This window comes from Amphimedon queenslandica, unplaced genomic scaffold (assembly GCF_000090795.2).
Source record: "Amphimedon queenslandica unplaced genomic scaffold, v1.1 AMPQUscaffold_13521, whole genome shotgun sequence".
Classification (NCBI taxonomy): domain Eukaryota; kingdom Metazoa; phylum Porifera; class Demospongiae; order Haplosclerida; family Niphatidae; genus Amphimedon; species Amphimedon queenslandica.
The window spans coordinates 765,880-790,176 of record NW_003546243.1 but is presented as its reverse complement, the minus strand read 5'-3'; the positions used below and the strand labels follow the sequence as shown (position 1 = coordinate 790,176).

At 36.3% G+C, this 24,297-nt stretch overlaps 4 protein-coding genes across 4 annotated transcripts in view; 2 read left to right on the top strand and 2 right to left on the bottom strand.

The window, feature by feature from the left end:
• The first annotated feature begins 95 nt into the window (after positions 1–95).
• Positions 96–1,085, top strand: LOC100635632 (uncharacterized). The gene has a single exon (XM_003382565.1). It carries the CDS (start codon positions 96–98, stop codon positions 1,083–1,085), a length of 990 nt encoding a protein of 329 aa, XP_003382613.1.
• Positions 1,086–4,440: 3,355 nt separating this feature from the next.
• LOC100635506 (zinc finger CCHC domain-containing protein 7-like) lies at positions 4,441–18,199 on the top strand. Its single transcript, XM_019993431.1, has 10 exons — positions 4,441–4,666; positions 5,471–5,652; positions 8,860–9,003; positions 12,038–12,078; positions 14,582–14,695; positions 14,888–14,989; positions 15,112–15,183; positions 16,795–16,833; positions 16,880–16,972; positions 17,095–18,199. Exons 1-10 carry the CDS (start codon positions 4,530–4,532, stop codon positions 18,073–18,075), a joined length of 1,905 nt encoding a protein of 634 aa, XP_019848990.1. The 5' UTR covers positions 4,441–4,529; the 3' UTR covers positions 18,076–18,199.
• A 9-nt stretch (positions 18,200–18,208) lies between these two features.
• Positions 18,209–20,277, bottom strand: LOC100635378 (ephrin type-B receptor 2-like). The gene is made up of 9 exons (XM_011411975.2): positions 20,085–20,277; positions 19,872–20,012; positions 19,552–19,825; positions 19,391–19,489; positions 19,253–19,336; positions 18,959–19,206; positions 18,803–18,898; positions 18,471–18,731; positions 18,209–18,419 (listed from the first exon to the last, which is right to left on the bottom strand). Exons 1-9 carry the CDS (start codon positions 20,232–20,234, stop codon positions 18,255–18,257), a joined length of 1,518 nt encoding a protein of 505 aa, XP_011410277.2. The 5' UTR covers positions 20,235–20,277; the 3' UTR covers positions 18,209–18,254.
• Positions 20,278–21,672: 1,395 nt separating this feature from the next.
• LOC109580358 (mediator of RNA polymerase II transcription subunit 1-like) overlaps positions 21,673–24,297 on the bottom strand; it is a 6,690-nt gene continuing 4,065 nt past the window's right edge. Inside the window, exons 5-17 of the mRNA XM_019993408.1 lie at positions 24,105–24,202; positions 23,988–24,056; positions 23,844–23,914; positions 23,701–23,790; positions 23,558–23,648; positions 23,300–23,439; positions 23,140–23,213; positions 23,029–23,076; positions 22,812–22,946; positions 22,654–22,735; positions 22,499–22,603; positions 22,304–22,421; positions 21,673–22,062 (exon numbers count right to left, since the gene is read on the bottom strand). Of these exons, the coding sequence (XP_019848967.1) occupies positions 21,831–22,062; positions 22,304–22,421; positions 22,499–22,603; positions 22,654–22,735; positions 22,812–22,946; positions 23,029–23,076; positions 23,140–23,213; positions 23,300–23,439; positions 23,558–23,648; positions 23,701–23,790; positions 23,844–23,914; positions 23,988–24,056; positions 24,105–24,202 (1,353 nt within the window). The 3' untranslated portion in view covers positions 21,673–21,830. The remainder of the gene's footprint in view (positions 22,063–22,303; positions 22,422–22,498; positions 22,604–22,653; positions 22,736–22,811; positions 22,947–23,028; positions 23,077–23,139; positions 23,214–23,299; positions 23,440–23,557; positions 23,649–23,700; positions 23,791–23,843; positions 23,915–23,987; positions 24,057–24,104; positions 24,203–24,297) is intronic.

The window sequence follows — 24,297 nt, the reverse complement described above, 5'->3', positions numbered from 1 at the left end:
ATTCACGATCTCAATTTTTAAGCCACACCTTCATTGAGTTTGGGGAAAGCCCCCCGGCCACTGACTCCCATTATTACAGGGGCACTGTCCACAATATGTCTTCTCTCGATCTGATAAGATCTGCTTTCTCTGAGATGCTGCAGGCTAAAATAGCCACCAAAGCTGAACTTTTAGCTGAAGGGGTGGCACTAGACAAGCCAAATTCGCCAGTAAAGCTTACAGTGCAAGATCTCTTCCAGCTAACATATCGCGTGAAAGGAAAGCCATCTGATTCATCCACCATTTTACCAGGCCCAGACAAAGCGATAGGACACGTTATTATCAAATTTCTACAAGGCAACACTTTCAGCGTACCCATTGCCACTGACACGACCATTGGTTGCGTTCAAGATGCTGTTGCCACTCACGTCGACTACAGACCAGAGGAAGTACGACTCATTTATGGTGGAACGACAATCACAGACACACCTGATTTCCCTCTAAGGGAACGTGGTATTGGCTGCAATGACGTCTTGTGCTTAATCATCACTCCCAATGAGGACTCTCCCATTGGAGGTGGGAGTGGCTCCGTCCCTTCCCTATATATTGATGATGATCTGCTCCACCCATCCTATGATTACGATTTTACGTCACTCAATGATGCCGGGAGCAAGTTTTATCGCGGGGGATATGAGTACAAGCGCCCTTGTGGCTGGAGGCGCTTTGCTTTGAAGGTACTCGGGAAATATGGTGGGGACGAGAAATGGCTTGGCTCAACTGGGAGGTCTGGTGTAGGGGAGTGGCCTGTTTCATACCACGGGATCCAGTTAGCATCTAGTAGTGGATCTGGTGCTTTGGATCACGAGTCCAGACGGGATCGTTTTGGGCGGGGTCACTACTCATCACCAAACGTATCAGTTGCCGAGAAGTATGGTACAAGGTTTTCTCATGGTGGGGTAGAATATGTAATGGTCCTTCAGAATCGCGTTAATTCTGATACCACAACAATGATTAGTAAAGATAAAACACAAGATCTTGATGAGTACTGGATTACAGCTAATGGAGAAGACATAAGGGCATATGGGATTTGCATTAAGAAGATTTGAAGGTGAAGGGAAGGGAGACATGAAACTATTAATAGTAACAGAATTACTGACTATGATATAGATTATTATTATGATTATTAATTTCTTGTTCCTATTTTGCTATCTTTATTGAAAAGGTGCATTGTCATTTGTTGCTAGATCTAATAGTTGTAATTTTTGTATTCATTTCAATTTCACATTAATAAATAATAATTATAATAAATAACTGAGTAAGTACTATAGATTGTGAAGTGAAGTACAATAATGCCAACATTTTGTAATAATAAATAAAATTGTAATAAATAAATTTGTAATAATTATTATAAAAGCTAATTGATTGTAATCAATGTTCAAGAACTTAGTCCACCTTGATAGTCAATTGCCAGAAACAGTCCAATTTACCACCTTTGTTAGTTATATGGATGACACACACTCACAACCAAGGTGTATTGACTCATCTCTAATCTCCCATGTAGCAGGGCTGCCATTAAGGCAAGCTCCAGCATTTTTCACCTTGAGTACTTTCATTCTATACGGGGTCACAGGTGCACAGTGTGTCTTCTCTTTGCTGTTGCAGCCTTTGGTACATTCTGCCTGCTTGCATTCGGCTTGTACGATGTATTTTGGGTATCTCTCTCGGTCGTAGGTACAGTTGTAAGTCCATGGACAGAGAACTTCTTTTGGTGATGAATTTTTGAGTATGCGCTCCATGGCCTCACAGTTCCTCTCTCCAATGGATTGGAAGTAGGAGTTTGTGTAAACGTGATAACTACCCCTCTCTGCTATAGTTTCATTGTCCATATCATCATGGCGCTTGTCCTGGAGCAGTTCATTCATTGACATTATGCTGGCATAGTTTGCTTCCCCGACTCCGAGTCGTTCCAGGTTCTCTATGCTTTCCTTTGGAGGCTGGCATGGGTCCTCGGGGTTGGATACCGTCACGACTGTGGTAGGAATTATCGAAGCCGTTGTGGAGACGTGCCTTTTCAGGGTAGAGCCTTCCTTGTTGCTGCTGCTGGCTGATTCTGATCCTGCAGGATTCGAGACACGCCCATGTGGAGATGGTGCACTCTTTTCTTCTGCAGAATAGTTTACAGGAGGCAGCTCAGTGTTATTCTGTTGGGAATCTAGAGGCACTGCAATTGTTCCATTACTGGTATCAGGTGTGTAGTCCCTCTGTGATGAATGTTCTGGTATGGGGAAGGATGAGCAACCGGTGACGAGCAGATTGAAAATGATGACTCCAACACAGAGAAATGTAAACAATCTGCCTATAGGAGATAATGTGTTATGAAAACTGTTTTTGTTGTTTGATGATGAAAGTTGTTGACCAGATCTAGTTGCAGAAGTCATGTTGATAAGAGAGGTATAATAGATTGATTCGACTTAGTTTTAAAGGTACTTTGCTATATTTCTTTTCTCAATTTTGTTTGTATATAGTTTGTAAAATGCATTCTCTTATATATTAAACTGATATCGAAACTAAAATTCATATAAGGACCTACTTCCTATAACTGATGTAAATAAAAATACATCATCATCTCTCTAGCACTGCCCACAATAGCAGTGTGCTTAATAAGGAACAGATTGTTGCACTGTGCTTATGTCATGGTCATCCTAATCACTCAAAGGCTCATTGAATCACTGATCACTGAACCACTGCCTGATAAAGCATCACATCCTCATCCTGTATTTGTGTTTAATTCAATTAAGTTATTATATAAGAACTAGACTATTACTAATAATAACAAGCTAACACACCTACAGCATTACACGTACAGTAATAATATCTATGCCCTACAGACAGCCAGTATAGAGGCATGACATCAATTAGTATTGATGTCCCACTGATGTGAACTGAATGGTGTACATGTATTTTGTTTGTTGCGTGTCACTTCTGAACTTTGGACCCAGTACCCCTTCATATCTATATCATGGGTTCCACTTTATGTAATGTGATATTTGCATGATTTTATAGTAACAAGAAATTTAGAATTTGAGTTCCTGGTTTGACATAAAATTATGAAATGAATTTTTTAACTGGTTTTTAAAGTTATTGATTTTGACAACTAAAGCCTCCCTGCATGCTGAATGCAGTCCATAGCTTCATTTGTTTGCATTTGTCCATGTACATCTATGAGAGGCAGCTGCATAAATTTCTAGAGCCTAATATGAACATCAGCTATGTTACTGTAGCCTGTTCCTCCATCACTAATCAAATGCTTTTGAAGATAACATTTCTCAGTTAATTAAGCAGAAGCCTTTTATCTTACACATATATAGCAGATTTGTTGTTCATTATTAAATTTTAATTTTAAATAGTACTATTGGTAACGTAAAGTAAGTAGTACAAGTATTATTACAAACTATGCAGTTGTTAAAATAATAATTACAGTAGCTAATAATAAATAACATTAATAAATAATATCATAATAATTATAGATTGTATAAAAATAGTTGTATTAAAAATAGTAGATGAAAAGAAGTGATAATACAGCCATTTAATAAATACATTACATGTAGAGTTCTACTTTGAAGTAATGACACACTGAGGCATTTCTAAGTAATGATATGCCCACTTCTCTTTCCCTGTTGCTGTCTCACAGCTGTCATCTACTTTCTTTAACACTGATACTCCAAACATGTCATCTGCTAGCACTTTGTTCTTCAATCTTACATCACTGCATCCTTCTTTCTCCAAGTCGCACTCAGTAACAAGCAAGTATGGTGGGTACCTATTCAAATCCTCATCTATGGTAATAGCTTTGATGCATCTAGCAAGAGTCTGATTGCTGAGTATTCTACTCACATAAGCACTCATTCCTACGTTTATGAGTGCATCTTTGTACATGATTGGTACCATTTGGATCCTGTTTACGACCTTCAGTGATTGAAACTGTGTGCTGAGCTCATCTGGTGTTGAAGGAAGACATAGTGTGCCGGTACTTATTGATGATGATCGTCGGTGTCTAGCTGAAGTTTCATCTTGCACTGATTGTCCTGGAAGAGAAGCTGCTATCCCTCTATTGATCCATAATTCTGATGAGAAGAGAAATAGGAGAGCTATATATAGAGCTTTGGAGCTAAGAATTCTTGATGCACACATGCTGTTGTAGTTGATGAGTGGTTTAATTACTGTTGCAATTATTCTTGTAGGCTGAGAGCTATTTTTGGAGCTGCTGTAGCTATGAATGACTGACTTCCAGATTTGGTAGTCTGCTTTATATAACATTTGAGAAGGGGCATCCTTTAAAATGTGTAAAATGTAAAATTCAATTTATTCAATATCAAAAGGGGCTCTTTAGAATTGACTGTGTAAGTCCCTTGCATTTGAAGTTTAATACCGTATATTTCTAATTTTTAGAATAACAAATGTGCGTGAAAATTGAAAATTCGAAAGTAATGTCGCATGTTCTTTGGTCTCTGGTTGGGTGATTTGATGGTGTGGGCTCTTCTGTTTCAGTCATGCCGAGATCTAGAAAGAGAAGAAGCCGAAAAAAGGCCAAAGCAGCCGAGTCTATTGAGAGCAATTTGATACCAGAGTCTTTGTTGTTTAAAAGCGATTTCACAGATTTCAGTGACCTAACTCATTCCAAAAGAGGGTATATATATATGCTCTTGTACATGTACATCACAATAGTTGTATGTGTACTGGCTCTTATTGTGTGATTAACAACGAAACATACCTTCATGGTTACAGCGTGATACATGTACATGTTTATGTTATCACCTAATTATTAATTAATTAACTACGCGTACGTCATTATTATTATTTATTATTATTATTATTATTATTATTATTTATTGTTATTGTTGCATTCTTTATTGCCGTGGCAGTCATCTTCAAAATGGTAACAAAAACACTGGTTGGTGTTTTTCTAACCAGTGACAGGGAATATCGATACCGTCTTTCCTAAAGAATAGACACCACGTGTTATTTAAATACACAATGACATGTTTGGGCGTGTATGTACATGTATACATGTACATATAACGCAATAGTAGTGTCGTAGTGTGATTTTTGTATTCATATGTACAGTGTTAGTGTCAGAATATATCACTTGCGTGTATGTGTATACAAGACATTGGGAATAATTTGTTTGTTAGTATTAGGCATGAGTCATAGACCATTCATGTTATTACTACAATGCTCGCTAATTTCATTATTTTCAGTCTCCGTTTCCTACTATCATCTCTCTCTCTCTCTCTCTTCTAATTATGTGTTGTTCCCTTTCCATTTTAGTATGGTTGCTTCCTTCCCATACTAGTATTTTATGATTAGCAATAACTTTATTGCTACATAATACATTATCTCTCTTTATTCTATAATTAGCATTTATTAATAGTTTTATTGCTACATAATGCATTCTTTCTTTCCCCTTTCTTTCTCTGTCTTTCCCCAATAGAGACAGTGATTCCTCTTCATTATCTGATTCTTCTTTGATTGATTCTGATACAGCTGATCTATGTTATGCTCATCTTTATTTCTCATATTCTCAAGATGACAAGGAGGAGGAGGAGAATAAAGAAGCAGGCAGCCCTACAATGAAAACAACACCTGCAGAAGATGCACACTCGCCTAGCAACGGTGAGTTTGCTGAGACTGCAGTTAGTGCGTATAGTCATGTTTTTTTCCTGGATAGCTTTCATGTAAAAGCCATTATCCAGTTACTAATTATTATTGATTATGTCATATGCCTCTATTCCCTTCTTTAAATGGCCTTAGTATGTCTCTCTCATCCTTTGTTCATTAGAGCTGCTCTCCTTTTCCTTATTGATAATCACATTAGGATGTCACATTAGACTGTAGGAGTGTATAATCTTTAGTACACTGATGTTTGTTTCGGTGTTATAATGAGTTGTTTGTGCTCTGAACCTGGTCCTTAAAAGAGAAACTGTGTCACAAGGCAGACCCTATTCCTGCTTTTGTTTATTTACTGTTAATACTAATCAATTTAAGGTCACAGGCTGCTGAATTAGCTTTTCTAAATGCTTTAATTTGTGACATACACACGTGCAGATGCGAACCATATGATCATATAAATATGCATTATTTGCTGATGGTGGTATAGTTATTGAATAAAGTCATTTCCACACCATTTACTGACACGTATGGTTTTATGTGTATTTGCTGATGGTGCTATTGGTCATGAGCTGCAGTGTTGGCTTATTGCAGTGTATATTTATGGTAAGTAATACTATTACCTGTTATCATAATAACTGCATGTATCTACATGTATATACATGCAGTTAACTTGTCAGAAATTTGGCTTTGATAGTTTAAATATGATCACCCCCAGTTTTTATTACATTTTCTGATGCATATTGATCTCTTTATGCTATGGAGAAAGTTTGAGCTGATTCCCACTTCAATTTTCAAGTTATGCTCATTTTAAACAACTAGCCAATTTTGAAAAAAGCTAAGGCTATAATAGCCCATGGTTTTAAAAAATTGACTCTGAAATGACTCTCAATTTTTATTACATTTTCTTATACATATTGATGTCCTTATGCTATGTAGAAAGTTTGAGCCAATTCCAACTTAAAATTTACAAGTTATGCGAATTTTTAGAAATGAGCCAATTTTTGATAAGAAGCCAAGACTCCCATGATTTTTTCTGAAAATCAGCTTCGAAATAACCTCAAATTTTTATTACATTTTCTTATGCATATTGATACCCTTATCCTATGTAGAAAGTTTGAACTCATTCTGACTCAAATTAATTTAGTTACATGTATGGGCTCTCCTTGTTATATCTAATGACATCACCATGCAATCCTGACAGGACTAATTACATATAAAGGTATTGGGGGGAGGCAGGTCAGCTGCTCCATGCACATGGCTCTTTTTGGAAAAAATAACTTGTTAATAATCACAATCAGCTAATCACACTTATACCACTTGTATGTATTTATTTACAATTAGCGTCCTCGTGTCACAGTTATGATGGCATTCTACTCTACTCTACTCTAACTGTGAGGGGATCTACATTACACATGCACCTTGCAAGTGCAGCTCTTTCAATTTGTGTTGCATTAATTTCATACCTCTCGTGTACATAAATGTCTTCTCTAATTGTTGTTGTGCTTGCTTCTGCAGTGTGTGTCCATCGAAGCATGCATGGGGGGACATGTTGTATGTTGTGATGTTGTCCTGTAGTATTTGACATTCTTGTCATTGAGCTATGCTTATTTATTGTGTTGATGTAATGAAAAATGCAACTTGGGAAGAAATGCTGAGTTATTGTTTGTCTCTCTCCCTCTCTGTTATTCCATTAACCCTCTCTCCTTCACTCTACTAGTAATTCCATGTGTCTGTGTGTGTGTATATATGTGTGTGTGTTACATATATACAGAACTCTTTATATAGTACTTCCCACAGACACACACACACACACTGTAGCAGCACTACTGTACAATTGAATACACCTCTAGCTACAGTATGGTGTGAACTTGTTAAGATTGGAGTGTAAGTTACTGTAGGAAAAAGAACAGGAACAGTTTTATTGGTCATGCACTAGCTTATACTGATTATAATAATGGGGTATGCTGTAATGCTTAGTAGATGCATGTATGATGTGTCCATGTGTAATTTGGACTTATATTAAAGCTAATCATTATCATTGAATGTGTATACAGAACACACACTTCTAAGAAGTGAGGCACAGACTATGAAATGAGGACACCTACTGTACACATATTTATTGTGGGGACCCAATAGTGTTCCTAATAAAGAGGCTAGTATTGATTATTATACTGTTTAATTTATTATCTATATTGATGAAACAAGGCAATGTTAGTTCAATTATCAGGCAGTTATGATTAGTCTCTATTTACATTTATTTATTTTTATTGTTTTTATTGTTCATTCCGTGGGATGATGATTCATTTTTCTTATCACTCCAGTTTACATTAAGGGATTTGAGTATTTTATCAATGCAACTTACTGTTCCGGGATTGATTCAAAGTATCATTAATCAGTGTCCCCATCCACTGTCCCTTGGCATGTTTTCTTCTTTCTCAACTCTCACTCTCCCTCCCTCCCTCTCTCTCTCTCTTTCCTTTTTTCCCCTCTCTCTCTTAAACACTCTCCCTTTCTTTCTCTCTCTTTCCTCCTCCTCTCTCTCTCTCTCTTCCTTCTCCTTTCTCTCCCTCTCTCTCTCCCTTTAGCTACAATTGTTATGAATTAGGCTATCCAGTTCATCACTACACCATACACTATGACCTCACCATTTTCTGGTTCCCAAATCTCTCTCCCCTATCCACTGATACTACTTTGTATATGTTTGTAGTCCTTTTAGATATAATTGTTATCATGCTTCTCCTTATTTGTTAATAGTATATGAATGTGGAGTATAAGTACCATTATCATCTCTTTAGTGCATGTATACAATACTTATCTTGTACTAACAGTACATGAATGAATGAGTGAGTGTTTGTGTATTCTTAATAAGTTAATGGCGTACTGGTTTCCTTATTTATGATGATGGGATAAGTTTTGTAGTTCCACTTTTGCTATTGTCTGTATCCTTATCTCAATTATACTCTATGAACATGCACTTGTACTACATGTACACGTACAGGCTATGAGTAAAGCCATAGCTGTAGTTTGTATCTACAGTAAGTTGTATGTTCATTAAAGTGTAATTTAATTATGTATTAAGTACGTGTGTCAGTTTCCTAATTGTGCTAATGTACTTCAAGTTTATTGTCTTCGCCCTCTCTTCTCTTCCTCTTTTTCTCTTCTCCCTCTCTCTCTCTCTCCCTCTTTATTATTTTGGTATTGATAATGTAGGAAGTAGTAAAGAGTCTGGTCAGATTAATGATGATGAGTCACAGGATCTCATGATTCTCTGTGACAGTGATGAAAGTGACAGCGACACTCGACCGGCAGCCACTACAAGAGAAAAGAATAAAAGAAAAGAAAAGGATAAGAAAGGTACACATACATGTACAACATTTCAATTAGCTGTAACTAATCTAATAATGGCCTTAACCAGGAATGGTAAACCCTCTCCCATTACTAAATATCTGTGGAGCAGCTGTTGTTCCATGTGGCCCTCTACACACAGTACATGTGCATGTGTGTTATCAATTTTGATCCTTCAGTGTTGTTATGTTAACAAGATGTGTATATATAGTCTTTGATATATAAGTTACCCTTTAGCCTACTTTGCATGACTCTTCCTTCCTGTGTGTGTGCCACTATTTTGTGTTGCCTCTAATTGTGTAATAGAACACATAAACTTGTACTCAACTCGTCTGTAATTTCTCTTTGAGGAAATCACATGTGGCGTTAACATTCTTTAAAGTCTTTCAGTTTTATAAGTTATTGATAATTATTGAGTCTTTCTCTCTCATTAATTCTGCATTGTGTGTTTGTTGTGCAATATTTGAGTCAGTTATTGTCTAAATTGGAATAATTGGCCAACATTAATTCATTATAGTCACTAAACTCAATTTACTGATTCATCTACTGTCTCTCTCCAATCGCTTTATACATTACTCTGACTCCTCTTCTGTGATTCATTGCATCAGATGACTCCGTCCAATTGAAGTTTTGTTATTTTTAGTGCCATGGCTGTCATCATAACATTGTCATTACATCATTTGCATGTTATCTACCACCCCATCTTATAGCTACCCTCTTGAGCAATTCTCTTCAGTGTTTCCTTGTATATGTATGCACTCATTAATGCTACACATTTAATGGAAAATACAGGTTCAAATCCCCTAACGGGAAAGTAAAATAAAATATAAAATATAGTTTTTATAAATTTTTCTGAAGCTCCCTTGTGCAATCATTTACAATGTATGTGTGTAATATGTTGATAGTAACCTCTTACTACATTTACATGAACTTACAGTATCAAATGGACACAATTATCATTTTATCAACAACTATTAATGTTAATATGCATCCTGTTCCAGTGAGATAGTAACTCTTACATCACGTGATGTCACTTGACATAAAGGTCCTCCATCAGCTCTCTTTTATCAGAGTTTCGAAAACCTTCTTGCTCCTTCCTTTTTGCAGCTTTTGAGTGTCCGTATTACTCACTTCCACGTGTGCCTGTGTCTTCTGTGTTTGTGTGTCTGTTTACATGTATGCACATGTACATCCGTTGCTTAATGACATGTTTTTACTATAACAATGCGATATCGTATTTCACTACTTGTAAATTGAGTGGTATTGGTCACGCTTCATCTTGTAATTGGGGGATTTGTTGTTTCCCTTGGCAGTGAGTGGTAGGCTCTCCTTATCAGTTTGGGAGGGAGTTGTACTCCACTTTTGTATGCTATGAAGAAGAAGAGGAGGAGTGGGTTTGTTTGTATCATGATGTCCTCTGAGTTTGACCATCAGTAATTAATAGTGAACTTTATCTTAATCTTTTACATCCTTCTTGGTTTGAGTTGTTTGCTAATAGTATTTCTTTGGAATATTAGCTTACGGAGAAACTTTTTTTATTGCAGAGGCCCTCAAGCTGTCTCTCACTTAATTTCTTCTCTAAGTACCACAGCAACAGGTGCTGCTGGTAGCAGTTCCCTCTCTCTCCTTGACAGTGAAAGGCAGATGCAATGTTTTCTTTAGAACTAGAACTTCCAAGAGGTTTCTTTTGTCAAACTTTCTAGTTCTAATCATCATAATCTCATTATGCCTCTCACAATACATGTACACACTATTAGTGCATGGAAGTGTTTCCATATTTTTAGCTACTCTAAAAGCATTCATAGGACTTTGCTTCCTTTTCCTTATCATACACAGACACTATTGGAACTACTGAGGATCATGTCATGGTCTTTATGCTAATCCTGCTCACTTGTAGTATCATATGTACTTATGACTTTAAGAGCATCCTATGGCTTTAATATTAAGAGGGAGAGAGAGAGAGGGTCTTTTCGTATCACAGGCTCTATCTGTTTATTTTTCTCTCCTTATAAGGTTAAAGCGTTCTTTCTATTGATCAATAGAAGTGTCTCTGATTGATGATTAATAATTTAGAAATAACCATTAAGTAGATTTGTTATAGTTTTGTTTCCAAAACATGAGAGTGCATGGGGGGAGTTGGAGTACAATGTTAGTGGCATCTGTTTGTTGTAGAAGTGCGTGTGTACTCTCTTCATTTGTTTCTTCCTTCCTTTTTCTATTATGTCTTCTCTCTCTTTCTTCTCTCTCTCTCTAATTTATATGCATTAATATACATATGTATAGGCATGTATACCTACATGTACATGTATATGATTGCAGTACATGTACACCTTATAATTTACATGTACATGTACATGTATGCCCCATAGGCAGTGTGTTAAGATTACATAATACAGGTGTACATGTATGTCACATCTTCTACGTATTTCTTATGCACATTGCTCAGTAAAGCCTTATCTTAATCATCCTGGTATTTCCTTCATCTGTTATTCCAAGGATACTTGTGAATTGGGGCACACTCTAAGGCTTAATGCCTGATAGAATTCACTGATAATTCTTAATAATGTCCGTCTGTCTCTAGAAGGGGGAGCCGAGAGGACAGACTATCATAACATTGCTACGTGTATTCTTGTTGTTTTTGTTGTATCTGGTCTCTCTATTAAAACATAAAGGGACTTGACATGTTGGCCCACAGGTGCTGACACCTTCTCCGTTGGGATATGACGGGGTTTAGAGGTGCTGGTGCTTCTCTTCTTCTTGTTGGTTTCTTGTTTTCCTTATTGAATCCTTGCACTCCACCTGATGACTGTTCTCAAGTGCCTTGTAACTCCAGCAGCTGTTTCTACATGCACTTTTAGCCACCACTTCCATTTTATGTTTTATTGCAGCTGGACCCATGACCTAAGTGTCTTATTGTAGCTTGTACCTGTAATGGGATACAGTATGTTATTGGTGATTTCACTTAATATTTGATACCAATTGCTCTGATATTTGATCTCTGTAATCAAACATTTAATGCTCATCTTACTCTTTCTTTTTTCAGATAAGGACAATCACTGGCATATTATAGAGAAAGATATGCTAGTAAGTTTTATTAATAAATAATATTAATAATGATGATGATGATGATGATGATGATTAATATTTTTATAAAAAGTGATGCAGCAATATTAGTCACATGCACAAATTTTGCAGCATCATTCTAGCTCTATATTTATAATCCTATTACTTGAAAACCTTCAACATTCCCACACGTGCATAAGTTAACAGTCCAGTACATACTCTTGTATGGTTACGCTGTACATGCTCAGCCTGTTTCTCTGCTCTGCTAGCTGTTTACAACATGTGAATTATGTGATTTAATATCTTCTCTTGTTTTTGGTAAACTATTTGATGCTACGGCCATAATTGGGACGTTCTTTTTCCCCCTGGATTTTTCAGCGGTCTTAATGTGATTCATTTATTTACATATTTTCCTAATACTCATCTCCATAAGCAGTAGTGGAGCTAACAATCCTACTGCTGCAATAACTCAGTCAGTATCACTCGAGTAATTTCCCCTTGTAGCATCAGAGACAGTTTATATTTTAGACTTTGATACTCATACTGGCTTTACTAGCTGACACCTTTCTACAGTGTACATGTACATGTATGGTCATGACTGCTGAGATAGACAATATAAGAAGCTTATTTTGTGTGTGTGTATGTATTGCATTAGTTCTATATCTTAATTACTATTATTTGTGTTTGCATGTGTAATGCATTAATTTAGTCCTACATGTGCATCTTAATCCTGTTATTTTGTTCTCTGTAATATATTTAGATTGATGCATGTTGCTTTTTCCTTTTTTAACTCCACTGTATGTTGCAATAAGGTCACTCTTACTCTATTAGCTGGGAGAGTCCATCAATTAGCTTATATTGCGTAACTAGAGATCAAGTCTCCCTTTTTTTTTGATGTCTTCATGCCTCAGTGTGTTGTAGGTGATTTTGGAGACCCCACACACACACTCTCTCCCTCTCTCCTTCCCTTTCCTTTTTTGGATTTTCATTCCACCTGCATATACCATACATGTACGTGTCATCATAATAGTTATTGCTTAGTCATTCTCTGGAGGGAAGAAAGAGAGAGGAAGAGGGAGACAGAGTGACAGAGAGAGAGAGAGCACTTAAGTTATAGGTTAGAGTTATAAATAACTGTCTAGTTGTAAATACGATTGAAGTTATGTCTCTCATTGAGGCTTTGTCACTCTTTTCATGAGTAGCATCCAGTGTTATATTTTCACTTTTACCATAACCAGTCTTATTATCTGTTTTAGTAATTAGTTAACTAGCAGCTGTTGGTCATTCTCTCTGCATATATCACCGCCATTTTGTTTACTCCAGTCAGTGATGATCATTCATTGCTATGGCCTCTCTTTATATCCAATTAGATTCTTTGCATTCTTTATTTTCCTCCTAAAACTCTTTTATGCATGTACATTGGCTGTAGCTGTCACCTTTGTCATTTTTATTTTTATTGAATTCACTTTCCGTATACTTCAGTGGTAATTATTGAATTTGGGAAAAATGTTTAGAAAACTTCAATCATGATCTATGGAGTTATACAGACCATCTTATTCTAAAATGCTATGGACCCACAGTACCTGTCCTTAATACAGAGGTGTCCTCATTTCAGAGGTACTTTTGTATAGGCAAGTACCAATTGGGACATTACAAAATGTCCTTATTATAAAGGTGTCTTTGTCCTTATTATAGAGGCTACACTTTAGGAGTACTAGCTCTATTACATGCAACTATTATCTACTCTTGATGGAGCCCATGTGGTTCTTCTCTTTAAAGTGCATGTGTAGCAGATTTTTTTGTAATGTTATTGATTGTCATGCCTAGTCTATGAACTGTATACCGAGTTTGAATTGTTTTGGATAATTATCAATGACGCCAGTCCATAAACTGAATGCACTTTCACCGTGAAGATTTATTATTTATCATGATGATAATAAATAATAAATAATAATAATAACAGCAAATAGTATCAATAATATTATAGTGAAGCATTCCTTTCAATATGATGTGTTTGTTTGTTAATTATTGCTTTTTATTTGCGTCTAAAAATAGTAACATTGCTCATTATGTCATCCTGTGCAAGAGTAATTTATGTGATGCTGTTAGATTTTTGTGGCAAACAGTTAGTAAAGTATGTGGGCAAGTGCTTCTGAGGAATGTTGGACTACCCTAATAGCATCCTTTTCTTGTTTAGTTGCTATGTTGGAATTAGTGACTACTCCTGCTTGACTGTCTTATTATTTATTTATTTATTTGTTTGTTTACCTGTAGCTTGTGTTAATTATTTCAGTTCCAATATTGTATGTCTTTATGGTATGCTAACTAATTACATCATATAATTTATGATAATAATAATAAATGATAATAATAATAATTATTATTATTAATAAGTTTGTGTCAATGCTATACCTTACATGTGCATGTATAAATTTCATATATTATTATTATGATTTATTTATCATCATCATTATTGAATATTATATGCATTAGTTACAATCAATACTCGGTTTTGTTTTATTAGGGCAGAGATGAGTTTGATAATCGTTATGGATTCAAGAGGTACAATACAACGAATGTCAAGTGTGGGAACTGTCGTCAGAAAGGTCACTTGACTACCGTCTGTCCACATCCATTGGTAAATATGAAAGAATAATATTATATAAATCATTAAATATGCAGAAAGTTTGGGCCAATTTTGAGCACTATCTTTAAGCTATGAGTTACCAAAAATAGTTCAGAGAAATGTTTACAAGTGCCCTTATGCTACACGTGAACCAATTCATTACTTATCATTACTTATTAATTATTATTGTATTTTTGGTTATAGCGTCGTCCTACCTGCTATTTATGTTCCAGTGTGAATCATTTGTGCAGCAGGTGCCCACAAGCAAGGTGTCAGTACTGCTTTGAATTGAATCATAGAGGAAGAGTAAGTAGCTCATAATGTTTCCTCCTCCTTTCCTCTCTTTTTCCTGCTTCTTTTTGTTCCTTATTATTGTTCCTCTTCAACTTTTATTCTCTATCTATCCCTTCTCTCTTCTTTTTCTCCAGCCTTGTAAGCCTGGTCTTGCTAATCTGAGAGTCAGCTGTAGGCGGTGTTTTATGCCAGGACATATAGAAGCTGTGAGTAATGAATATAAAAAATTCCTCCCAAAAACCATAGACTATTCTGGCTCAAAGATCAGGCCAAAGACCCTGTACTGTTGTACAGTGTATTTCATCAAAAATGGCTAGGAAAGATATCTCCATCTTTATATTGTTTTCTAATGCTTATACATCTACTCAATTACTCATGTTGTTTTTTTTTTGAAGATTTTCAATGACTCCAGTCAGAATAAAATTTTTGCAATTTTTTTAATTGCTCAAAATTTGGCTAAAAACATTTTTGGAGTCAATTTTAAACCATTTTACTATTTTTTTTTTAAATTGGCCTGTTTTTAAATGGTCATAACTTGAAAATTCTTTGTCGGAATCAGCTCAAACTTTCTACATAGCATAAGTACATCAATATGTATCAGAAAGTGTAATAAAAATTTGTGGTGATTTCGGAGCCATTTTTTAGAAAAAACCATGGGCTATAGCCTTGGGTATTTTTCAAAAATTGGCCTGTTTTTAAAAATGGTCATAACTCGAAAATTCTTTGTCGGAATCAGCTCAAACTTTCTACATAGCATAAGTACATCAATATGTATCAGAAAATGTAATAAAAATTTGGGGTGATTTTGGAGCCGATTTTTTAGAAAAAACCATGGGCTATAGCCTTGGGTATTTTTCAAAAATTGGCCCGTTTTTAAAAATGGTCATAACTCAAAAATTCTTTGTCGGAATCAGCTCAAACTTTCTACATAGCATAAGTACATCAATATGTATCAGAAAATGTAATAAAAATTTGGGGTGATTTCGGAGCCGATTTTTGGAAAAAACCATGGGCTATAGCCTTGGGTATTTTTCAAAAATTGGCCTGTTTTTAAAAATGGTCATAACTCGAAAATTTTTTGTCGGAATCAGCTCAAACTTTCTACATAGCATAAGTACATCAATATGTATCAGAAAATGTAATAAAAATTTGGGGTGATTTCGGAGCCGATTTTTGGAAAAAACCATGGGCTATTATAGCCTTAGGTATTTTTCAAAAATTGGCCCGTTTTTTAAAATGGTCATAACTCAAAAATTATTTGTCGGTTGACAAAGCACTCTGTATTATAAAGGTCTCCATACACTAGGCAACATGTTGCTAGCAACTTTGTAGTTACCTTAAGCCTACTATTATTTGCTTCTACTAATTTTAACGAAATCAGCAAAAGTCATGTTTAGTGTTACTAATTTTAGCGTTTTTAACCAAATTAACTATAAATAATAACTATTATAATGAATAATAATTATTTTGGCGTCTATTTAATTTAGCGATTTAAAGCTATCTCGCTAATATCGCTAAATTTAGTAGACGCTAAAAATAGTAGGCTTAAGGTACTTTGACCTTGTAAGCAACTTGTTGCCAGAAATAGAACAGCCTTCTATTTCTGGCAACATGTTGCTTACTACAAGATCAAAGTAACCAACCACAAATGTTGCTGGCAACATGTTGCGAAGCCTTAAAACAGTACAGCCAAATTGGCTAGAGGAGAACGTATAATAAAAGAAAAATGAAGCCCACTAGAAGGGCAGTATGCAACATTGTCCATTAATTAATTCTAATGATATAGTACAGCTGGTATTTTAATTATCTTGTTATAGATATGCCCAGAAAAATGGCGTCAGTTCCACAACACAACCGTAAGTGATATAACAAGTTCAAGCACTACTTCGTCTCTGTTTGTAGGACAAAGATACTAAATTGGTTCATCTTGAAAATCAGAAACAATCTAAAACAATATACTGCAGTAACTGTGCAGCAAGTGGCCATTTTGCTCATGTGAGTCTCCTTTAATCCTGTGTATAATACTAGTGACTAATAAAGTGATATTAAAAATTAATAATGCTGTATAGTAATTTATTTTTATTAGCTTAATTTATTATTTTTTCCTTTAATATTAGGAATGTATAATATCTCGACCACGTGGCTATCCCTCCATTCAGTTCCCATTAATAGCGCAGTACAAAGATCACGAGTTTCCAAAAAATCGGAGAAGAAAGAGCAAGCATCACTTGTCACCAGAGACGCCGAACACTCTAGACAAGCATAACACAAAGAAAATGAAACGAAAAGAAAGAGACTACGATGACAATGATGACGACAGAGGGAGAACTCATAGTTCTGGCTCTAGTGATCACCATAGGAGACACTCGACACACTCTGGCAACCATCACTCATTACTGGGAGATAGAATGTCACTCAACGATCACTCCACCCCTCGTCACCTCCCCCTCTCTCACCCCTCCCCACTCTCCTCAGATATTAGGAGTCTGTCATTCGAACACACCCGATTACCAGAAGACATGATGACACCTTATAAGGGCAATTTCCCTCGTAACAGGATTGAAGGCACGCCTTCTAATCACTCGCGCCGTTTCTCTCATAATCCCTCCCTACCTCTCCCACCACTTCCTCCTCCATATCATCTCTCCTATGATTCTCGTGCTCCTCCTCTTCCTCCTCCTCTTCCTCCTCCTCCTCCTCCTCCTCCTCCTCCTCCTCCTCCTGAGCCGATTCACCGTCGTTCCAGTAGCGGTAGTAATCTTCACCGTCGCTACAGTGACTCTTATAGACAGCCACTGCCATCATTGCATCACTCGTCTCGTCACTTTAGCAATAGCTATGTGCCTCCTTATAGGAGACAGGAAAGCAGTCCCTCTTATTCTAGTAGGCACCATCCTTATCATCATGATGATTTAAGTCCTCCACGTAGAAAGAGGGCAGATAGATTGAGTGACGATAGGTTGTTTCGTGATGATGACGGTGACGTAAGTCCTCCTCGTAAAAGGAGGAAGAGTAGATTGCGTGACGGATTGCTTCGCGATGATGATGATTCTATCGTATTTATTGGATATTCTCCGCCTCGAAAACGACGTTATTAATTTATCATTATTTAATTATAAATTTCAAATTATTATTAATCTATAAATTAATGTCTAAATGAAATAATAATTTATTGTATAAAAGGGTATTTTATTTTAAATGCTTATATGTATTTGAATTGAGTCTTTTTTTGGGGCAAGTACATGTATATCATACAAAATTATCAATAATTATTGTTTTAATTAAAAGCCATGTTAGTGTGAGTGAGTAGTGAAGTGAGCTTAAGAAAGGAGGGCCTCTTCCTTGGGTCAGAGTCCCAGCATGACTCCATTATTGTTGAAATATGATAGGGACACTCACGAGGTGGAGACAGCCTTTTCCCATTCATAACGTACATAACAACCTAAAATATTTTTTGTTAAAAAATGCATCAGATTTTCAATATCTTTAGAACCTGTGCATCCTCCATTGATTGATATGGGGTTTCATCAGGATTAAACATCTCCCATTGCAGTACACCGTAAGACCAGATGTCTGATGCTTCAGAGAATTCCTTGTGTACCAATGCTTCCGGTGACATCCACCTAATGGGAAGAGGGACTGAAGTAAAGCTCTGATATGTGGAGGTGTCTGCCGGTAGCTCTTTTATCAAACTAAAATCAGATATCTTGCATGTCTCTCTTTCTCCCACTAGCACATTCCGGGCTGCTAAATCCTGAGAAAATAATGTAAAATTATGTTGCTGATCTCCAATTAGCTGGCATAGATCTATTAGATATACCTTACCCTGTGAATGAGTCCTTTCTGTGCTATGTAGTGCATTCCCATTGATACATCAATCATGTACTTCACCAGTGTCCTCACTGGCTTTTTTGCTGACACCTATTGCATATACGAGAAAGGAATTAAATTATTTCTTTCATCTTCCTATTAAAATTAAACCTTGAGATATGTCTTAAGATCTCCATATGGAAGATATTCCATGACAATCCTAAGGCCCATGGCAGTTGAGTCCACTACTAGCCCATAGAGTCTCACAATGTTTGGGTGCATGGTTGATGCCATCACATTGAACTCTTTTAGAACTGAGTCCTGTGAATTTCTATCAAACAGCATCTTTACAGCAACTTGGATTGAGCTTGACCCTACCAGAGGTAGGTAATCCGCTACACACACTTGACCGAAATTTCCTACAGAATAACTGAGAATGAAATATGCATTTCATTATAGTTATACCTTGTCCAATGATGGTTTCGTTTGATAAGCAAGAACTAGGAATTATGTGATGCTGCTCAACAGTTGTAGTTTGCTGACTGAGACCTATAACACATCATCAATACAGTGGGGCACTTGTTAAGGATAAGATCATCATACTGGTTGATCTTTGGTTCTTTATTGATGTTTGCACAACCGAATCAGACAATTGAGGGCTGGACATTACAAAATAGCCATCACTGTCAGCGTCAAGATCATCTAAAAGTTATCAACATGAATAGAAGCTGATAATAGCTATGAATCTACAAGTTGATTTATACCATTAGTCACTTGACTATGCATTGATAACTCAATATATTTCTTTTGCTCCTCTTCATTGAACTCGCTGGACTTGGTCACAACATCTGTGTTTGCTTTTCGTTCGTATTTATAAAACACGGGCACTGTATCTACCACAGCCTTTGTATGCAAGACCAAACTTTGTATACTGCAGTCTCTACCTCGACCATTGTCACCAGGAAGATCTGTTGGTACGAAGCTCTCTGGTGGCTTATACTGTGGATAGATAGTCTCAATCCACTTGTGTCTCTCTTCCTGTGTATTATGCAATAATCAAGACAAAAAGATTTGATCTACTGACATTTGTCAAGGCACTAAGGACCCAAGGCTTGTCTTTAGTAAATCTCACTTCAAAGACATACTCACCTCCTTTTGGAGGAGAAAGAGGAATAGTGACACCTTTGACTTTTGTTAGGAACACTTCTTTTTTTGCTTTGTTATGCTATTCAATAAGAAAAGTTGTATAGATCTATATCTATATATATATATACATAGTTTATATTAGATCACTCACGTTGCTTTGTGGAAAGTAATGAAAGTAAGTTGATCCTGTTACTTTGAAAAAGTAAGTTTTCCATTTTCTCTTTTTGTACATTTTCAAGCTGCCTTGCATGGATCTAATGGTTGAATTTCCTGGAGCCATACAACCTGAAGCAGACGCCATGTATGCGTTCTTCCTCGCGTTCTTTAGCTAGCTGCAGCACTTTATGGGTGTGGCTCATTAATAATTCATTTCATAATATTGATTGATGCTAGACTTATAAAAATTATTTTAACCACATAGCAAATTAGCAATAACATAAGTAACATTACGTTACACACTTGCTTTATGATGGTCTTAAATAAGTCTATATTAATGTTGTTCATGCTGCTTCTTCTATCAAGCTTACTTCTAGGACTAGCAATCATGATGAAAACTAATAAAAAAGGAATGGAAAAATCAGCATTTGTGGCAAGGAAGCCATGGAGCCATTCTAGATCTGCAACAGCACCTGACATTGAAGCATTCACCCCTCGTCGAGCCCCTCGTTCAAAAAGATTTGCCCTAGCAGTCTCTTATTGGGAGAAAATTACAATGGGTACAATCAATTTACACTCGTTGCTCCAGTTTGCAAATGAATGGGGAGCAGAAGTCACATTACCATTTGCAAAAGGTCCTCGGCTGATTGGATGGCCAGAGAACAGTACTTCAAACGAGAATTACTCTCTTATCTATGACATTGCAGAAATACAAAGAAACCTACTTCAGCTTAATCTCTCCAGGCTAGTAGACTTTTACCAGTTTTACAGAATTGCATTTGGAAACAACACTGCAAGGACACAGATCATCTTTATAAAGATAAATTACAACAATCAAAGGCCTTCAGTGAGATATCCATTGCTAGTAGAATGTGGCAAGAATTTCGAATTTGCAAAAAACTTAAAAATAAATAGTGTAAGATTAAATACACCTCACTACAGTTGCTGTAAACTTGAGTCCAAGGTCCCAACAACACCTCAGGACATTGCATCAGGATGCGGCTTTAAAAACCTTGATGAATATGTTATCATATTTAAGGAATGGCATGGAATCACCATACCTGACCCTAAGAGACTCTTCAGACTGTCTGTCCCAAAAGAATTTATAAACAAGCATCCCCTTCCACCCACATTAGAACTCCTACCACTCAGTCAATTTGTAGTACAGAGTGCATATGAGTTCCTTACAGAGAAACTCGGTAAGCAGAACACAAAGAACTTCATTGCAGTTCACATAAGGGCAGAAAAAATCCATTTAAGGCATCGTCAGACAAATGAGACTAAATGCATACTAGATACTATCAAACTGGCTAAGGGGGTGGGAGAGGAAAATCCTAACATCACCAAAACACTATATTTTACAGACTATTTAGGAATTAAACTTTACAAAGAGCTCTTTGTACAAGAGGGCATAGAGATCACTTCGTTTCGTAGCACAGAGGCTCAGAATGAAGCGTTCGTGGCACAAGTAGAAGCAAAAGTAATGTCACAAGCAAAACTCCTCATTGTGAGCGGAGGAGGATCCTTCCAGAAGATAATTGTAGAGAGATACATGATGAGCAACGAAACATCACTGGTGTTTAAAGTAAAGGGATGCATGGACCCATAAAGCTGTAGTGAGAACAATGGGACACAATGTGGAACATACATGTAGAACAAAAGATTTTATAGTATTAATACTCATTTTAAAAATTATTGTTGTTTTATACAGTTAATTTTACATGTCAAACTATTTTGCATGTCAAACTGGAGGTCTTTTCCTCTTAAATCCGGCCGCAACTCCTGTCAATTGTTGCTCAGACAAACTAGTCATGTGGCTGCTGAAATCCCCCGAGGCAATCCCGCATGACGTAAGCTCACTATTGAACGCTTTCAATGCATCTTGATGGTCTTTGAAAGCAGCTGCAACTGAGGGAGGCAGTACGCCAGGTCTTGAAAACCCAGCATGTATTGTAACAGGTATAGACAGACTCCTAATGTAATTGAGTTTTGAATTCACTTGCTTTTACGACTGTAAAGTGTCATTAGTCATTACATAAACTTTTGACTAGTTGTATGTCAACATTTGTGTGAGTGAAGCAAAATAGTTGAAACATAGCATAAAGTGAAAATGCTACAATGCTTTCAGTCACAGATGCTACATTTACAAACTGTATGGCTAATGCAATTAAAAGTATCTGTAGTTGAAAGTGACTCTAAAGTGCAATGACTTACTTTGCTAATATTTTATTCAGTGATGGTGACTGCTCCATTGACTGATCATCACTACCAGCTTGTAAGTGGAGGACAGGCTGAGTTGGTGCAACCTTCTCTTGTGGAATTACAAACTTAACTACAAATGAGAGATAAAAGATTGAAAGAGCCAGGATTAATTGGACCAAGGCGATGATAAAGCAATTATTATTGTACATTTCAAAGGTATGACTCCTCCTTTTGTTGTGAGGAGCTGTGTCGCCATGATGATTGCTTCAGGTGGCTGGGTGGAGACATGGAATGAATAATCATCGAGTGATTCTAAACAAAGCCCAGAAAAAATATTCTCAACAAATAACAAAACAACTGACTTGTGGCTGGGACAGTCCCTCTCCTTTTACGTGTCAAACAACTAACAAGCAAAGTGTTGTACACAAGCTGTTGTCTTAGTAACTGTATAAACAAACAAAATCATTATTAAACATAAACAAATTATAATTACAAGCACATGTACATGAAGTCTACTCACGTATATGATCTTAATGACATGCACAGGGTGAGTAAATGGGACACTACGGTTGGGTAGCAATACTCCTCTTTGTAAATTTGGAACTTCATTATGCACACCCAGTCCAACGTATTCATGCACTTGTCCAGGAAGATACTACTAGTGTACACATGTAATATACATGTACATGTACATGTACATGTACATGTACATGTACATGTACATGTAACTTCCTTACTATAGTATGTACTGAATTTGTGATGTGTTCTTTAGCAACATTGCTATCCTAATAATAAATAAGATGGTTATTATTATTTTTTAAAAAGCACTTATGATCATTCATGTATACCTTTACTTTCTTGCTTGCTTCAGATATTATTAGTTGATCAACATGTGGGGCAATCAATGAGGGTAGAGTCTGAGCTGAGAGCAAAGATGATAATAATTAATAATAAAAATAATAATGATAATAATGATAATGATAATGATGATAATGATGATAGAGGTACTTGTAAGGTATACTGTTTGTTGTAATTTTTCAGCAATTCCAGTGCAAATAGGAATGTCTTCATTTAATGAGAGGATGAGTGTGAGGGGAACTGAGACACTGTTCTGCTCCGTTAGCTGAGCAAACGCACCCTGGGATGAACTAAATGTTAAATATTTTGAGTTATTAACAGCTGCAACGGATTACAAGATGGAACATGCCTTTTTGTTTAAAAAGTGCAATATTATCTCAAATTAATAACTACATATTCTTTACTAACTTGAAAATATTAGGATCAATCGGCAGGCGATAAAACTGGGTACTGCTCCTTTCCACTTGGACCTTAGCAGAAATACCAACATCAAGCTCACCTTCAATAAGAAAAAAAATGGCTATCATTAGTTAATCAATGATCTTTCAAACCTTCTATAATGGAGCTGGATGATTCCTGATTCAAGCCAGCACTGATACCTTCTGATGGAGTGATAAAGAAAGTCAGCTTCATTGGGAGCCCTAAGGAGAGCATTGTTTTACCATTAAAGCACAAAATGTGACTTATTAATAACCTGCTTTACGAGGAGTGACAATACCAAGATGATTTAGAAGAATAGAATCAATCGGATTAGAATAATTAGGACTGAGAGAAGGGAAGGAAAGAGGAGGGAGAGAGAGAGAGAGTAAGCTAAGGGTTTTATGAAATATAGTCTCACTTTTCTATACTTGATAAAATGCTCTCAATTGCAAACACAGCTTTAAGCAAAAGGACGGCTGTATCCTGCCTTTAAGGAAGCAGAATAGTTACACAATACACAACAGTCACTACCTACCCTGTTGCCTGGCTGAACATATCTACAAGTGACTTGATGTGCTTCTCAAATTCAATGTACTTGCAATCCTGGAGTAGCTTCACCAATATATCAGTATTCTAAGAAAAGGATTCAGTTAGATCAAATTTATAATAATCCAATTTTGATTGGAATCAGCCTTTAAAGCATAATATCATGTATACACATCAAGTGA

Coding starts and splice junctions, on each gene's coding strand:
- LOC100635632 (XM_003382565.1), top strand. CDS start 96: ATGTCTTCTCTCGATCTGATAAGATCTGCTTTCTCTGAGATGCTGCAG.
- LOC100635506 (XM_019993431.1), top strand. CDS start 4,530: ATGCCGAGATCTAGAAAGAGAAGAAGCCGAAAAAAGGCCAAAGCAGCC. Junction 5,653..8,859: donor TGCACACTCGCCTAGCAACG/GTGAGTTTGCTG, acceptor TTGATAATGTAG/GAAGTAGTAAAGAGTCTGGT. Junction 9,004..12,037: donor AAAAGAAAAGGATAAGAAAG/GTACACATACAT, acceptor TTCTTTTTTCAG/ATAAGGACAATCACTGGCAT.
- LOC100635378 (XM_011411975.2), bottom strand. CDS start 20,234: ATGGCGTCTGCTTCAGGTTGTATGGCTCCAGGAAATTCAACCATTAGA. Junction 18,899..18,958: donor ATCTTAAGACATATCTCAAG/GTTTAATTTTAA, acceptor TATATGCAATAG/GTGTCAGCAAAAAAGCCAGT. Junction 18,420..18,470: donor AATCAATGGAGGATGCACAG/GTTCTAAAGATA, acceptor AAAATATTTTAG/GTTGTTATGTACGTTATGAA.